Source organism: Parambassis ranga, chromosome 1 (genome assembly GCF_900634625.1).
Source record: "Parambassis ranga chromosome 1, fParRan2.1, whole genome shotgun sequence".
NCBI lineage: Eukaryota > Metazoa > Chordata > Actinopteri > Ambassidae > Parambassis > Parambassis ranga.
In genome coordinates this window covers 16,292,649-16,310,338 of record NC_041022.1, presented here as the reverse complement: position 1 = coordinate 16,310,338, position 17,690 = coordinate 16,292,649, and the positions used below count along the sequence as shown (strand labels likewise).

At 41.1% G+C, this 17,690-nt stretch overlaps 2 protein-coding genes across 2 annotated transcripts; both read right to left on the bottom strand.

Annotated features, from left to right (window-relative positions):
- Positions 1 to 2,262: 2,262 nt before the first annotated feature.
- On the bottom strand, positions 2,263 to 6,450 carry myoz2b (myozenin 2b). Its single transcript, XM_028404880.1, has 6 exons — positions 6,274 to 6,450; positions 5,337 to 5,462; positions 4,136 to 4,302; positions 3,749 to 3,830; positions 3,061 to 3,211; positions 2,263 to 2,978 (listed from the first exon to the last, which is right to left on the bottom strand). The coding sequence occupies exons 2-6, from the start codon at positions 5,422 to 5,424 to the stop codon at positions 2,753 to 2,755; spliced, it is 714 nt and encodes a 237-aa protein (XP_028260681.1). The 5' UTR covers positions 5,425 to 5,462; positions 6,274 to 6,450; the 3' UTR covers positions 2,263 to 2,752.
- A 2,869-nt stretch (positions 6,451 to 9,319) lies between these two features.
- On the bottom strand, positions 9,320 to 13,949 carry synpo2b (synaptopodin 2b). The gene is made up of 2 exons (XM_028415132.1): positions 13,293 to 13,949; positions 9,320 to 12,552 (listed from the first exon to the last, which is right to left on the bottom strand). Exons 1-2 carry the CDS (start codon positions 13,936 to 13,938, stop codon positions 10,190 to 10,192), a joined length of 3,009 nt encoding a protein of 1,002 aa, XP_028270933.1. The 5' UTR covers positions 13,939 to 13,949; the 3' UTR covers positions 9,320 to 10,189.
- Between the last annotated feature and the right edge of the window lie 3,741 nt (positions 13,950 to 17,690).

Sequence of the window (17,690 nt, the reverse complement as noted above, 5' to 3'; positions counted from 1 at the left end):
TGCTCTCACATGAAACACAAACGCTGTGCAAATGAATGGAAGAGATCACAATGGTCTTCGTGAGATTAACAACCTGAGTTATCATTTGATACACTGGTGCAAATTACATTTACATAAAATATACCCCCCCCCCTCCCTCCAAAAAAATAAAAAAAAGAATATTACAAATGTGCTGCTTTTGTCTGTGCGACTCTCACTCTGCAGTGAACAGGATGTTGAATCCCAGAATTGGGGGCAGATGGAGGGCCTGGCAGGGAAAAGCCTGCAGAGCGGAGGAGCAGGTTATAAGTGTAGACAGGAAGACTAAAACAGGCTGATGGTGCATTCAAGCTGGAGTCAGCAAAAGTGACACTAAGTAATTGGTGTGTCTTCTCCACATGAGTTTTAGTGGCTCTGTCCAAAACACTCAGGTTTTAATGTGGCGTTTGGGTGCAGCTTTGCGTGTGCCAATACATTTAAAAAGACATTCCTACAAATCTTTCATCCATCAGCTGCTGTTTCCTTTCGGTACAGTGAATGCTTGTATGTTTACATCACTGCATGTTTATGAGTGTGAATATGTGTGTGTGTGTCCGCAGCATGTGGGCCAGCCTGTGAAAAACACTGCTGATGAGTCGTTACACTGAGAAGCCCTCACTGAGTTTGAGTCCAAGAATAAAAATCTGCTCAGGGATATTAAACAGACCCGTCAGGATAAACATTACAGTGATGTTTATCCTGACAGTCAGATTCTTTTTTATTTTTTTATTTTATTGCCAATTCATGAACAGATTGTATATGCGATATTTGCTCACATCAACTAATGTTAGCATGTTAATGTGGACTGATGTGTTCAGACGACCATGGGTTTTCCTATTTTCCAGGGACACCTCCTGTTTTCAGTGGCTGGTGCTGTTCAGGGTTCAAGATTCAAAGCTTTTACTGTCATGTGGACAGCAAGGAAACAGACTTCCCTGTACAATGGAATTCTTACTTTGCTATTCACACTGGATGCCAGATTAAAGATAACAGATTAAAGCATTCATCTTGTATGATGTATTATGTCTAAAGGTGTACACTTCACACCAGCACACGTATTCAACAGCTGAGAGCAGTAGAAGGTAACTGGCCAGCTAGTTGTATTTAACTTTATTGTCATTATGCCAAAAGACAAGTCAAAGGACAGTGCTAGGTGGTGGACTCTGGTCTCTATATTCAGTACGTGTGAGACTAACACAGTATAAGTGTAAAGACGATCTGAAGAACATTAAATGTGTTTTTCCAGCATCCTGCTGTTGTTCCAGTAATAGCACTGAGCCCTCCCCTGGGACACATGAAGAGTTTTTGGTATTATTTATAAAAACAAATCTGAGGGAAAGAATTAGGCTTCATATTCCTCCTGCTGAAAGGGGCACAGCTGAGTTCTGTTCAGATGAGCTGACGAGCTCGACTCTAAAGGTTATTTTTGGACTTGTTTGTTTTCTTTCTTTGCCAGTTTTCTGTGCGCACTTCATTCTTGCTGCAGCTGTAAAACCCTCTCTCATAATCAGCAGTAATTAGTAAGGCTTGTTTTAGTGTATGATTTTAACCCAGATCTATGGACGTCACAGACTAAACTTGCATCTGTTGAAGAAAATGTGTGAAACCTGTTGCTATCGCACCTTTTGGGTAAAGGGTGATGAAATTCCACAGAGCGAGTGTCACATCTCTTGATGCCAAACTGGAAACAGCTGAAAAGGTAGAATAACTTTGGCCCCTCTGACTTCATGGACCGTCACATACCAGACTGTAGAGACCGCTCTGTATGGATGGCACGCACGTTCTTTGGAGTGTTGAGGTTTTGGAGGAATGATTGTCGTGCACTGTGTTTCTTCATGAATTCCCATGTGGCCTTGAGTTCAATCCTGTTAGACTCCGGTGTCTCTGGGACTCTGTTCCAGCTGTCAGAAAAAAACTCAGAAGAAAAAGTCAGAAGGATGTTATTACACTCCAAAAAAGACAGCACAAATATTGTATATCAACTGTTTCTTGACATTTATTATACATGTTGAAGGATAAAATCTGAGCACCACCATAAGTTTCTGCAGGTCATAATTCTTCACAGACTGCAAGTTAAATTTCTCTTGGATGCAGTGTGAAAACACTTCTTCTACTTCTACTTCTTCCTCTTCTTCTTCTTCTCCTCTTCCTCTTCTTCCAATACCATGAATCTTCTCCTGAGCTTGTCTTAACATGTGGATGAACTTTCACTTTTATATAAGTGAGAAATTCAACAATAATTTGTAATATGAAAATAGTTTAATTAAACACAGACATCGCTACATCTACATGTGAAAACTAGATTTGGATTAGGATTTTATGATGCAGGTGAGTTTGTTCATTAAACTGTATGTTTTTTTTTCTCCAGATAGATACATGTTCCAGTTTTGCTCTTGTACCACCAATAAATAAGTTGCGTTCTTTATTTACACTCTGAAATCATCTTTTCATCTGAACATATTTAAAAGTTTCATTCTTGTTTTCAGGTTCTTTCTGAATCATGTACTTGAGCCCACATTTGTTTTGCTATTTACATGATTTTCTTTGAATTCTCTTTCCCCCCAGTTTGCAGTGAACATGCTGTTAAACTGAACAACAGGCACAGGAAACATTTTGTTGTCCATTGCATGTGAGAAATCTCACTAAAGGGAAGGAATTATAACTGCACTACTGTGTGACTGCTTTGTTGTCACAGGACAAAATACTACGGCCAGCATTGTGTTGCAAAAATCTTCTACAGGTCATCGGACTCTGGGACATCGCCTTGCTTCAGGGTGAGGGTGGGCAAGATCAGGTGGGTGCCCTCAGATATCCACCCCTGGGCCGTCCTGTTGAAGGTGGGCCGCTTCACCCCCGGCTCCTGCAGCTCTGGGTACCTGGGAGGGTTGAGGTCCATTTCGGGCAGTTTGAATGTGATTCCTCTGGGAGCTCTCTCAAAGCCTCCGTAAGGAGTGGCAACCCTGGAATTTAGATCAACCTTTAAGCAGTGTTCTTGTCTGCACCCTGAACCGATTCACTGAAATGTGCTGAGAGTTTTCTCACCGGTTGAAGGACTTGTATTCAGGAAGCTCCGGCCGTGGGTCTGGTGGTGGCATTCTTAGTTTGACAGTTTCCACGAGGTCAGGGTCACCGAGGATGGCTTCCTCCCACGGGGAATGATAGGACTTGGACGTAGCTGTGGCATTTAACTTCTCTGGAGGAACAAAGAAAAACAACAATGATGTGGATGATTGTTCAAACACTGCAACAGTATGAGCGGGCAGGCTGCTGCTGGAAGTTAGCAGCCACAGAGCTGTTTCCTTCAGCCTGTGTTTTAAAGGCTAAAGTTTTAAAGTGGAGATTACGAACAGATACTGCGCTTAGAGAACACTTAAAGCAGGCAGGCTAAGTCGTCCATCACTGCGATCTGAGGCCTTAAAATAGCACATAGTTGAAGTGTGTACTCATCATATAATGTGTCGACATGGGACATGATACCCGGCTGAAGCATTCTACAATAAAGCACAGAACTCTGCTGTGAAAATGATAAAACTTAATAAAGGTGTTCAGGTTGTATAAAGTCTCATACATCATGCTCTGGAAATGTGCTGCCAGACAAAAATCTGTCCAATGTGCATGTTAGGTTACATAACCATAACCTTACCATGCAGTGTAGACATTTCATGTTTGTCATTTTTTCCCTTCATACACAGAAAAAAGCTCTCACTCACTCACTGAGCTGCATAATTACCTGAAACAGTGTTTTCTTCATTACTTCCAGGAGGTGCGTCCACCTTAATTTCCACTGTGTGTGTATTCTCATTCAACATGTTCTGCAGAAGACAATTTAAGAAAAAACACTCAGTTATGTGGCATGGAGCTTTGTTTGCACACAAATGCAAGTAACATTTCAGCACACACACACACCATCAACATGCACTGATAAACAGCCTCTCAGAAGATCTGGCTGCAGGACGCCAGAGGCACGAGGCACATGTCTCTGTTATCATCCAAGTTTTGTAACGCTTTTTTTCCAGGAACATATGTCCTGATAAATTCAGTTAATATTTGTTCACAGGGAGCTCAGCTCATTTTCTGTCTGCTCTGCTAAACATCATGAAAAGACGAGCTGACTTACATTCAGCTGTGCGTTTGCTTCGTTTTGAATACTCTCAAATGTGTATTTGTCAGATCTCCTCTGGCGCATTTTGAAAAGCCGGGAGCCTCTGTTGGAGAGCAGCGATAACTCCTCCAGCATGATGTCTTTAGGAGTACAGAGCTTCTTCCCGAGGTCCATGACGTCCCCTGTTAGACCACACAAAGGATAAAAACATATGAAGATGTAGAAGAAAAGAAAACCATCAGTTCAAGAGACGTTTACTACATTTACAACATTATATGACACAATCATTTATAAACACAAGATTTAAATATCAGAGATTTTCAGTACTGGAATGTAAATGAATACATTCATTTACTGTCTTTAAGTGTAGTTTTGATGTAATAAGATATAATGCTTATTATAATCTTATATCCCTATAATGTAATATGTTTATTTCTAAAATGGGCCTTTCGGCATAATGTCTACTTTTCTTTAAATACATATTTTAATTAGCGTGTTAGCATTTAAAAAACACTGCTTATTTTATGATCATTTGATTAATTGTAAATTCTTTGGGCAACATGACAAATCACATAAAGTCCCACAGTGAGTGAGAGAAGACTGATATTTTCATGTAATCCTTTGGCTTGTGTTGTGTGCTAATCTAGTTTTACTACCGTATTACACGTTTTTAGTATTATACCCACAGAATGAGTATTCTTACAGGGATCTATCACTTTTTCCCTGAGCTCATCCTGTGGGATAATCTGACCCTCTTTTTATAGCTGGGAGGCTTCGGATAGACGACATAAATACACACACAGTGATGCCACACAATTTTGCCAGCTTAAGAAGTTTAAAAAGAGGTTCACAAATTTCAGAATCTCCATTTGAACAGAGCAGATAACTCATTTCCTCTCAGTGAAAATGAGTTGTCATTGCACTGGAGAACGTATATCTGACAGAATGTGCAACAGCTGTCAAAGACCTTCACGTTACCCAAACAGCTACAGCTACAGTTGGCCCGCACAACTACCCTCCCCTCTCCCACCCACCCAGAAATAGACTTTTGAAAAGGACAACGACAAAGGATTAGTGTCCAGAGGCAGTAAATCAGCCCATTAGCTTATTTATGGTAAGTGCTGGAGAGCAGCCCTGATATTCTGAACTTTGATCAGAATGGATGCTTCTCTCTCGCAGCAGTGCGGTTGTCCCGCTCTGCTCTGTAGCATCATACCGCTGCTGGTGCCTTGATGGACCTCTCGGCAGATAGCTGCTGCTCGCTCCTTCCTCTCTCCAGCTGGCATTGTGCAGAACTGTGACATTGTGGTCTTGGTGTGGTGGTTGTCAGGACTCAGGAGGGCTGGAATCACATACAGGAAACAGGATGTAGTCTTAAAAAAGATGTCTGGAAACTTTAAAAAAGAAGTTTGATCATTTGAATAAAGAGCCTATCGTTAAAACATTAAGAGATAATGAGAACAGAATGAACGCACAAAGTGACTTTATTCAGTTTTACCCTACAGTGATCTTTTTGAGTTACATAACTAGAGCACAACAGTTTAACATAGTATAAAATTTTTCATTTGAATTTAAAGATTAATAGAGCGCCTTATGAAATACATCTGCTGAACATTTGTCATTTTATAATAATCTCTGCTAAAATCATATTTCAAGATTACAGTGTGTTGCATAATCCATGAATCCCCATTGTACAGGCATTTCCACAACACACACACTTCATTCTTAAATGTCTTTGAGGTAGTGTTAGTGGTAGGATACATCACCTGTGTACAGGATGAATATTGTTGTATGCTGGACACACACACAAAGAAGTGATCAAACCTGATATCAAGAATAGCTCTGAGTGGCTGGTGCAATTGTATATTTTTAGTTTTGCTTGTTGTCAGATGAGGAATGTGACGTTAGATCGTAAGACTCTAAAAATACTTCTTAAAAACACCTGCTTCCCAAACCGATGACTTTGTAGCATCAATGTTAAAATGTTACAGGAAAGCAGTTATCTAACTCTAAATTGAGAAAATAATAAACAGTTATATATTAATTATAGTCATTAAAAAGCGTGCCTCTTAAATATTTAGAAAATATAAATCACACTAGGCGTTCTTGAATGTTCTATAAACAGAGCTCATATTTATAAGGCTACTCCGTACCTGTGATGGTGTCCCTTGCCCACAGCCTGTATCCTCGAGACACGGAGGCTCAGGGGTCAACCTACAGTAGGTAGTTTGATCTTCCCTGATCTTCACACTCCTGGACACTAAAGCCAAACTGTGCGTGTGTCTCTGTGTCTGTTGTGAGTGGAATGCAGCTTACATCAATAGGCTAAATTTAACCTGTCAAACACTCAAAACCACTCTCAAACACCATGGGGCAAGGATAGCTACAGAGAGAGGGAGAGAGAGAGGAGATGATGGACAGTGCACACACACCCACACACAGTGTTCTTTATGTGGGAACAACCCCCCTCCCCCCTCCTGAGGAATAATTCTCTCGTTGTTTTTGATTCCTCAAAGTCAACACATCTCAGACGGTCGACATAACCTCAGAGCTACGCGCCTTTAGGAGAGGTTGTTAACACCAGGCACAGCTGCTGGTGGTGGTGCACTCCTCTCTCCAAGCTTTGTCACTGTTATTATGTGCAATTACTGACTTTGGATAACGATAAACAGATAGATGAGGTGGGTTAAAAGGTCGATGGTTGTTACAAAAAGTGTTTATAAAGCTACAGTATAATGACGCAGAGCTGCTATTGTGCTTCAGACAAACTGAAACTTTAAACAAAAAAAATGGTATTAGCAAATTCATCTATCCATATTCTGAACCCACTTGTCCTGTACAGGGTCACGGCAGGGCCTGTTCCAGCTATCTACGGGAGAGAGGCGGGATACACCCTGGACAGGTTGCCATAGGAAATTAGATGAATATTAAAGAAAGGATCTAAAGTCTTTTTCATGTCCTTTATTTTTTTTTATTTGTGTTTAAAAATGTGCAAAAAGACACTCTCCAAAGACACTCAAAAATAAGATGTGGTTTCACAGTGTTTGACCAAAGGTGTCAACTTTTATGAAAATGTATGCATGCAATGATCACTACTCACATGTGGTCTGTCAGTCAGAGTACAGTCTGCTTTATGATGCTTAAAAATACTTGATGTGATGTATTTTTTTGTGTAAAATGTGCTGATTAATTTTCATCAAATATTGTAAGAGCTAAAAAAGAACAACATGCCGTCAAGTGAACTGCAGTCAGTGACAGGTTATCATGTTAGCTGGTGAAAGCCAACCACCCTACTCAGATAGTAGATTACTGTGTGATCAAAACTGATGTAGATACTAATCAAACAGCGAGCGATCCCAAGGCTTTAGGTGAATTAGATGCCATCGTCTCCTCAAGACAGTGTTATGTGTTAGCTGGCTGTTTGACAGCTTTTTGGCATTAGACTGCTATGGTCCTGTATCAGAAACTCATTTATTCCCCATTAAAGCAAGGAAAATAACTCATTAAACTTTACATCGGGGTACACCAAATATTTGATATTTAAGTTTGTGTCAAATTTCCTCTAAATACCAATCTAACATTTATGTTTATATAATTGGCCTGAATGTCAGATTTTTTAATTTAGTAAATTTAACTTCGCTGCACTGCACTAAACAAGGGAGAGTACTGAGCTGAACTGGAGCCTTGTCCCATGTATCCAATACTGGCCCCGCTGCCTTGCCTAAGAGGCTGGGCAGGTCTGAACGGTGGCCCGTAGAAGGTGGGTTTCTCAGGTGAAAAAGTCCTGCTCATGGGCAGCGCCTGAAAGGCCGGGGCTGCGTGATGATAATGACCCATGCTGACAGGTGCAGGATCAAGAGACACCCTGCGCTTCCATTCTTCTGGAGGCTCTGGCAGAGACCTGCGGTGCCCTACAGCTTTGACATTAGAAGCAACAGATGACGGCAGGCTCCGAAACAGGAAGGCCTCGTCCACTGAACCAATGGGGCTCCTCGAGGCTGCCTCCCATGGTGTGAGTGGCTTGCAGACTTTGTCTTGAAAGGAGGCTTGCCTCTGCGTGGGTAGGAAAGAGGGCTGCACTCCAGGCGTACTCACAGGTGACAGTAGTCCAGGAGAAGGCACTGATGTCAGTCGCCTGGGCAGGCTCAGCGAACGGCTTCTGCCAAATCCCTGAAAGAAAAGCAATTTGTCACATGGTGTGACAGCAGCAGTGCAGGCTTTGCTGCCACCCTCTGGCTTCACAGAAGCCTGGACAACCTTGTGTTAAATTCATGTTTTATAGATCTTAGTAATGATTTGTATGTGGAGAAAACAACAGTGTCACTTTCCCTATGTATTCTGTCCTAAACCCACTGTTTTACAATTATCAGATCAGTATTTCGTTTTAAGAGTCAAGTCCTTTTAGAATATGTGTGATAGTGATATGGATCAGATCCTGAGTGTAAAGATTCTCAATCAGCTTTTGTGCCATAACAAATATGCAAAATGAATGAAAAAATATTTCACAACTTACCTGCAAGCATGTCAAAACACACACACACACTGGCAATTTAAAAGACAGAACTCTGCTTGGAACTATCTCCATGCTACGCTTTCTTTTCACACTGAGAAAATCCATCCAAACAGAATTTATGTATTTTGAAAGAGGTAATGTTAACTAGATTAACAGCAGGCAAAAAGTAAGGGTAATGCCAGTCAAATACAGTCATTGTCTCATGATACAAACCTGATGAGACCTTTAACCTCTGCAGGTTCGTAAAGGTGTACATAGACTTTATGAAAACTGACTGTTTTTGGGATTATCAGGAACTATTTAAAAGAACTGAACATTTAAGTAGGATTCGGGATCCAAGATGCAATTGGAAAAAAGGCTGATATCATAACAACAATATATAGAAGATGCTGACTTTGTGTCAGATCAAATGCAAATTCTGCTTTTGGGGGGATTTGCTGAGATATCAGTCTGTTTACAAAAGTGTGCAAAAGATCTAATGATAGTTCCAAACATTTCATATTCCAAGGTGAAGGTAGGCAAAACAAACATGCACATATATAGAGAGTGAAATGTAAAAGATAAAGTAATATAACATGAACTGAAGGTGTGGAAAATATAAGCAAATGTTGTAATAAAATGTATAAAGCAGTGAGAAAGATGGATGGAGGATGAAAAGCTCATGACACACACAGGAAGAACACGAGTGGGAGGAAAGAGAAATTTAATAGTGTGACTGTGCTGAGTACAAGAAGTGCAATAAACAGTGAAGTTGTCAGAAAGACAGAGACATGAAGACAAAAAGGACATCTGTTTTCCTATTATCATTTTCAGTTACTATGATAATGTGTTCTGTAAAGAGGATGCAGAAAGTGTGCCATAATGGATAGTTGCAGAAAATAAATCCACATTTAAAAAAACAACAACAAAGAAAAACACAATTTAAAGTCCTCAGGGCGGAAGATCACCAACATTAATGCTTTTGGCTGCTGTGATACCATCAAAGTCTGGAATGAGACTGAAGGAATTGTAGTTTTTTGCCCCAAACACACTAAAAAGTTCAAATATTCTGTAAATCTGATGTGAGGTACTGTTATCCCAGACGACAGAATTATGAAATCCTAAATTTATATGTAATAAATAAATGTTTATTGTGTTGTTTGGAGGGTCAGTGGTTGCTACTGCTACATCTAAATACATGTATTCTTTTTTATTACAAAATAAAAGACTATTGAAGCCTTAGTTGAACAAGGCTCACTTGATTGCACATGTAATAGCACTTCCTGAGAATCACTCAACAATATTTTGTTTCACGTTTCCTTTTTGCACCTCTCACATTTTAGGTAGGTGATGTAATGTGCTAAGTTATTCACTTATTTCAAATTCTAATTAATTTATTTGTGAAAACAGTTCTGCTTACATTGCCATCTAAATAAATCCCTGCATACTGTATATGAATTTTGAACAAGGCCCAGATTTAGTATATCTATACATTTCCACCTGTTATGTAAGACACTTTAGACTCTTTAATTATCCTCTCAGGCTACCCCACAGCACGACCATATACAGTGTTAGGACTAATGAAGCATAGCAACAGGCTTCCACTGTTTGGCCATCACCACCGGCTTCTTAGCAGAGAATTTTGGCCGAGGAGCCATTTGACGTACGCCTCTAGCAATAAGAGATGCAGGGGAAAAAGCTGAAGCTATGCTGTCAACAATAGATGAGCGCTGAGAAGATGTGCTAGCAGGTCGGGAAGGTGGTGCTTGCTTGTTGGTTGTGTGGTGAGTTGCAGGTGCGACAGTGTGTTTTACATCCAAGTGCTGTTTATCAGGTGCAGGAGCCTCAGCCATTTTGGAGGTTTGGGCAGAAGAATTTTGGGAACTTACCATAGAGACAGGCGACTTAGACTTAGAGGGGGTGTCTGCCTTGCTATGAACAGCAAGCTCAGAAGTATTATAAGGAGAACGAGCAGAAGCACCTCTATTTTTCAGGTTTTTGGTGACCTCAAACTTAGATGCTGGTGTGGGTTTGGGGCTGGGACTTTTGGCCTCTGGGTTTGCATCATACTTGAATAGTGATGAGTCCAACTGATAAGGCTGGTGTTTCATGATATCTAAGGGGTTGAGGTGCTTGGGGGCTGGTTTAGGTTTCTCTTTGGTCTTGGTTTTGATTTTGGGGCTTGTGGAGGGGGGCTGCTTGGCTGCAGCTGGAGGGTAGAAAGGAGCAAGAAGGGGATTGTATGATACTGGAGGTGGGGCACGAATATTGGATGAATATCTCCAGGAGTTAGGAAGGGAAGAGGTTGGGGAGGGGGTTCTTGTTTTATTAGCTTGCACTTTTTCAGCATCGACAACAAACTTCTCCATCCGAGACTGTCTTTTGGCAAACAATTCGGCACCTTTTCCAGCCATATTTGGACTACTACCAGTCCGATTCATACCTGAGGCTCGACCCCCTGGAGAAACCTGTGTTGCTTTGGATGCAGATCCCTTCCCTGCTTGTGGTGGACAAGAGGCAACTGAGTTTGGAGCACTGTCTGATTTATTCCTTGAGGGTGAAGGTGGGTAATGTGGGCTGTAAGTAGGACTACGGGCCTGCATACTCACAGGGGATTGGTGTTGACTCCAGCTATTTGTGGTTGGCTGAAGATGAAGCTGAGAAGCCGGAGCCCAGGCATTGGCAGGTGTTTGAAGTGTTGCCTGAGTTTGATCTGGTGCCCAGCGGTTGGCCATCTGTTGAGACGGAGCCCCATCTTGGTGCTGTAAGTAATGCTGATTATGCGGCCCCACAGGACTGTGAGAAGGCTGTGCAACTGTGCTTCTTGGAGGAATATATGGTTCACTGGAGGGACTTCTTGTCATCCAAGGTGGACAGGTCGGGTTAATGGCAGGTTTTGGGGGGACCGGAGGAGGATTCTTGAGTTTGACTGTTCTGGGTTGCATGAAATTACAAGCTTCCGCACCCAGACTGAAGCAGTCCTCCTCTGACTCAATGTAAGACCTCCTGTCCCCTTTATTTTGAACGTGGTGATCTGATTCCTGTGCCTGCATTGGTTGCTGTTTGTTAGTTGGCTTGCGTTTTGACTCTGGTAGGATACCGGTCTTGATGGCAGGCACAGATATTCGTTCATCTCTTGAGGCTATGATGTCCCCAGTGGGAGACCAAACCTGGGGGTTAGTGTTAACAGGCACCGGCACGGGTATTTTGAATCTCGATTCATTCTTCTTCACAGCTGGAGCAGTGGTGGTAGGCATAACAGGAGCAGCCGTGCTATCTTGGAATCCAAGGAAAGGCTTTGCAGTTCTGTTCGGCACCAGGGGTTTTGGCACGTTGGAAAGGTGGTTCATCTGTTGATGATCTTGGAATTCGAAATGCTGCTTCAGATTTACATCCATGTAACTGGCCTGGTCAGCATACACATACATTTCCTTTGTGTCATAAATATTCTGTGCTTCTGTACATTCTGTTTCTGTCATTGGCTCCGCAGGTAGTCCTTTACTCCTCAGTTCTTCCTGCTCTGACACAATTTCATCCATCCGTTTGCGTCGCTGGGCAAACATCAAAACTCCCTTCCCTTTTGTCTCTGGTAGTGCCTCCATTTCTCGAACACTTCCCCAATTCACACTCAAATTATGCTGCTGGTGATACAGAGAATACTGCTCATCTAACTCGGAATCACTTGTAGCTACAAAGTTGTACGCAGCTGATCTAACTTCCTCACTCTCCTCCTCTATTTGGTCTTCGCTGTCGACCTTGTTGTCACCAGTTCCGTAACTCACAAGTGTGTATTTCTTGACCCTCTGGCGGCGTTTCTTAAACAGCAGGGCTCCTTTATTTTGAGGGTTGGGTGCGTCAGTGAGAAGCCGAGCAATTCGCTTACATTTAGACTTGGTCTCCTTCACATGCCTTTCTGATTGGCTCTCATTGCGACTGAGCCCTGGAACAAACAAAGGAAGAGAGAAAGAGCAGGGGAGATATGGGAGGGGTAAGAAAGATGAAAACACAACAATTTAGACAAACTCAAGTAAACTAATTTATTTTTTACTTCTTTTTTTAATCCACCTGGTGATTCTGCAATAAAATAAATCGGGCTGATTGCATCATATTTATTATTTGAAATTCTGTTCCCCCTGCTGAAGCAAGTGCACTAATAAAAGCATCATATTTACTTACAGCTTACCTAGAGGTGGTCCATAAGGCAAGGAAAGTGAGGAGCTCACTTTTCCATTGCAGTCTTACGATTGGAAAAGGGATCGGGTGACAGGCCAGGGTGACACATGCTGGTGTCTGTCAAGTTTGTTTCTGCCAGCCTCATCATATGGTCATATTTTATTCTTATCCTGCTCTGACTCTTAAAGCCATGGGAATACTCCCTGTAAGTCTGCCTCAAATAGAGCCCATGTTGCAGCATCAAAATAGCAGCACCCATGGTGTTTTGTACAACTTATCACCCACTGACAAAAATGTTTTTGTTCATATAAAACAGAACACATACAGATTACAAATTGTGTTTAAAGTGACATGAAGTTAATTTGCTGCATTTATAGCAACCATAAAATCATATCTGCACATAAATCATATGTGGCCATTCAATTAAAAAACATTTACTGTGTGCTGTGCAAATTGCACTTCTAGCTTTACTGAAATATAAAAGAAGTGTAGAAGGTAGATACTTACGTGTGTGCCTTGCCCTGTGCCTGTCCGGTCTGCACGGATCTGTGTCAGACTCTGAGTTCCACTTCTCTGCCTGCTCAGCACCCTCATCTGAAATTCCAAAGAAGACAGAAGCAGGAGGTGCTTCACTACTCCCTCCTTCCTCTGAAGATTCAACCCTTCTGTTCCCAGTCCCTGGGCCCTGCCTATTACTGGCTCCCTGGGGTTGTTCTGCAGTCAGGGTCAAGGCCAGGGTCATATCAGCAGTACAGCCAAGAGAGGAGGAAGAAGAATGGGAACGCGGCCATGATATCTGGCCATGCTGGGGCTCAGAGTCAGGGTGCTCTGGGCGTGAGGACAGTGATGTCTGTGAGGTGTGGATGGGAGGAGGAGACTGTCCTGTTTCACTAAGGTAGATGTCATCCTCTCCATGGTATGACACATCCTCTTCACTTCCACTAAGACGCTCAACTGCAGATTCCCAGTCCTGTACCTGAGGCTGTTCTGGGTAGTCTTGGCCTCTGTGTCTATCTAATGGGGACTCTGTTTCGCTGACGTCTTCGTCATTGTAGGACTCTGCCAAAGACTCAGAGACACAAAGTTCCTGGGAACCCTCTGAACCAGACCAAGGGGGCAAGTTCTCATTGTTGTCTTCAGTTTCTGGTTCCATCTTTACTGTGGTTTCACCAATGACACCTACATCAAGGACAAACAATTGAGCCCAAGTTTTATTTCAGCACATTTTTAATTATTGTATGTCATCCTCAAAAACTTCATATTCAGATCAGGACATCTGAGCATCCAGTAACCTTTTGTAACATAATTGTAATTCCCTGCATGATTCCTATCCCCAATAGGAAGCGCAGCTTTGCTTTGGCATTTTCATCAGGGCTGCCATTGCTGTAAATGGAATGGTATGTAATCTGATGGGGGGAAACAACGTTCACATCCAAGAGTATAAGCAAAACAATTGGGTGGCTGTTTTCCGAACTCATGTTTATACAGCGTGGTTTCTTTCCCTCCCTGTTCTCATCTGTCACTGCAACAAATATCAGCACTGCCATGGCTGTCAGCACTGCCTTTACAAACTCAACCTGAGACACTTTCTGTTTCTATGCACAGGAGAAAGAATCAGAATCAGATCAAACCTTTTATCCACTGACTGCCAGTGTTCGCTTCATATATATAGTATAGTATAGTATAGTATAGTATAGTATAGTACAGTATAGTACAGTATAGTACAGTATAGTTAGTAAAAGCTTTCCAAATAAAGCCCTAAGATTATTTTATTATCACCGAACACATACAATATAAACTTATTATTGATTAAATAAACTAGCTCTGTCAGAGGATTAGCCATCTACAGTGTTTAATACTGCACTACATCAACCCAGTTATTTTTCCTAACATCTGCCAGAAGGTGGTGCCATGACTGCATGCTGTATGCCTCAGTCATTCCAACCCCTGACTGAGTCTAAGTAATATGTCACAGTGACCCTTTGTTTTAAACACACACATGCACATCTCTAAATTATAACCTAGTTTAATCTTCAGAATTACTCAGATTAGACTGTTTTTTCACCTGGGTATTTATTTATTTTGTATTATGTGGATTTCTTACTGCTGGATCTGATGTATGTAAGGATACATCCCTTAACAAAGAGTAAGTGAAGTCATTGCATTTTTGCTATTTTGTCCACATGATGGCACTAGAAAGAAAAGCTGGCCTCTGTTCTAATGAGCTGTTGACGTGTGCAGATGTGACTTCCATCCATCCATCATCTGAACCTGCAGCTGGAGCCTATCCCAGCTATCTACAGGTGAGAGGACAGGTCTGCAGATCTGTAGCCTGAAGGTACTGTCAGTAGAGAAGGATTACACAAACATCTTCTTTTATTCACGTAACTCATACTAATAGTCTGGCTGCTAATTCATCAACATACTTTTTTTGGAGTAAACCATACACATTTCTGCATATGAAATGCAGGCGCTTTGTTCCTAAACAGACAGAGGAAAATAACAAAATAATCTATGAGGTAGACAAAATAACTTTTGCAGAAGTTCTTCAGTTAAATTTGGACTTATTGCCTATTGTTTTTTGGGTCTGTCTTACATGGATTTATTGACTGATTTAATCAACCTGAACAAAACAGTAACATCTTGCAATTGTCAAAGTATTACAAGACAAAAAAAACCACTAATATGCATCATTGCACAAACGTTTAAATTGCATCATGTGACATAAACCGAAGGCTCAGATCTATACTATTGTACAATTCCCTCTAACACTTGCAGCAGTGGGATTAATGCCATTGTCCTGTTCCAGGCTTCCCTTCACACTTGGTTCCACTTCATTTTAACGCTTCAGCTTTGACTGTGGTGCTGCTGGAGTTTCTCTGTCCTAGTATGGCAGTAACTGCAGTATGTTGACCTGTTGGCATGGAAACAGAGACCCAGCATCCTTGACAAATGACTGAACTTTTGGCCTGGGCAGTTGAGCCCTGTCAGAACCAAGCTCTATAGCAGATTAGATGTTTCCATGTCATTACATAATTCCAATCGTCCAACCTCAACCTCTTATTAAAATCATGCCTACGTCTCCATTTTAAACATACAAAACTTTAAAATTCAACTAGACCAACAGGATCTGTCCAAAAGAATATTTTTATTTATTCATTTATCTTTAAATGATGCAGCCTATTCTTGTAAAAGTTTCTTTTAAAAGTCACAGATTTCAACTCGTCATGACTGCCATATTTCTAAATAGTCTATTTCTCTTATTAGTGAAAACCACAACAGACATGCAGCTTGTCTTCAAAGGAATCAAACCATACAAAAAGCTGCTGTAAAGAGATTTTAGGAGGCTTAAATACTTTCCAAACATCCACTACTTACAGCATTCATCCCCGAGGCAAATAGTTTGTCCAGAAAATGTCCCTTCACTTGATATCCAGCATCACATCCTGGCAGGTGTTCATGTTACCTCAGCTTCTACTGAAACAATGGTCATTCATGTAAGCCACTGTATTTAAAGAGAAAGACCACCACCCCCCACCTCCTCCTCCTCCCCCCAGGAACATGCTCACTTACCATCATCCAGCAGCAACAAGTTGACATAGGGATGTAGTTTACCAACACGGATATTTAATAGGCTAAAGTGCATACCAACCAGCAGACCAACATGTTTTATTAGGAGTCTTTTCCGTATTGGTGTTAAAACAGGCTGTATTAAAGGGTTAATAAAATATGGGGTAAAGTTACACTTTATGGAGCAGCTGTACAGCAAACAGATGAGGTAAGACTGCGGTTCTCTTTGACAGCATGACCCTAAAAGGAACAAGGTTTAATAAAGTTTTCAAGAGCAGTTTAAGTAATATGGGAACAGAAATAAATACTGTATCATAGTTTGTTTTTTCTTTCAACAATGATCTATTCTCTGTCTTAGGATAATCATCTCCACAAAGCTGTCTTTATGATGGAAAAAAGAAAAATTCGCTTCTCATGTAAATTGTTGTTGCTGATGATTAGTCTAAATGGTTTCAAGTTCAGAATGACTGTGGCACATCTCAGGTAACAACTATAACATGAGGTGAAAAGATGAACTAAATGAAAACATAACTAATATGAATGTAATATATTTAAATAAAAATGGAAACAAAAATCCATGTCCATGTCCAAAGATGATGAAGACCAGTAAAAACAGTCCAAATATAGCCAATGCACAGGAGAAGCACATGGACCAAAAATCAAGTAAGAGAAAATGACCTTTGCTTTTAGTGCATTTCTACCTCTACCTTTCTAAAGTACTCAAAGTGCTTTACACTACTTCACATTAACCCCTTTTGCTCGCACACACACATACACCAGTGGTGCAACCACTTGGAGCAACCAGCAGTCAGGGCAGGGGATCAAACCACTGACCTTAGGGCTAGTGGACAACCACTCTACTGCCTGAGCCACAGCCACCCCTTAAAGGAGCAATAAAAGTGGAGTGGAAAGTGCACTTTCTTAGTGTGACATCTCAAGAATGATTGTCTAAGGATGAATGTGTGAGGCAGGTTAGTGACAGCGAAAGCTGCTTGGGTCAGAGAACACGCTCAAAAAGGGAGTTACTAAGAGTCATTTAAGATTAAGATTTACTTTATTAATCACCATGGGGAAATTGAGTTATAATAGGTGTTAATTTGCTGACATTAACACCTATTTTCTTATTATTTTAGCATATTGCTATAAAATGAATTTATGATTCCATCAACATGATGTTGAACAAATAAAGATCACTAAGAATCTGTTCTATTACTTTATGTGTGTGTGAAGAAATAAGTTTAAAGGTTGTCATTCAAACATCTGTATCCATTAGTATCAACTAATGGATACAGATGTTTGAATGTATCCATTAGTATCAACTAATGGATACAGATG

Excerpts from the sequence above, each read along its gene's own strand:
- myoz2b (XM_028404880.1), bottom strand. The coding sequence starts at position 5,424 with ATGTCACAGTTCTGCACAATGCCAGCTGGAGAGAGGAAGGAGCGAGCA. Across the intron at positions 3,831-4,135 it reads AAGCAAACGCACAGCTGAAT|AACATGTTGAATGAGAATAC; the intron begins GTAAGTCAGCTC and ends TGTCTTCTGCAG. Across the intron at positions 3,212-3,748 it reads TGAAGAAAACACTGTTTCAG|AGAAGTTAAATGCCACAGCT; the intron begins GTAATTATGCAG and ends TTGTTCCTCCAG.
- synpo2b (XM_028415132.1), bottom strand. The coding sequence starts at position 13,938 with ATGGAACCAGAAACTGAAGACAACAATGAGAACTTGCCCCCTTGGTCT. Across the intron at positions 12,553-13,292 it reads GCACAGGGCAAGGCACACAC|GGCTCAGTCGCAATGAGAGC; the intron begins GTAAGTATCTAC and ends TGTTTGTTCCAG.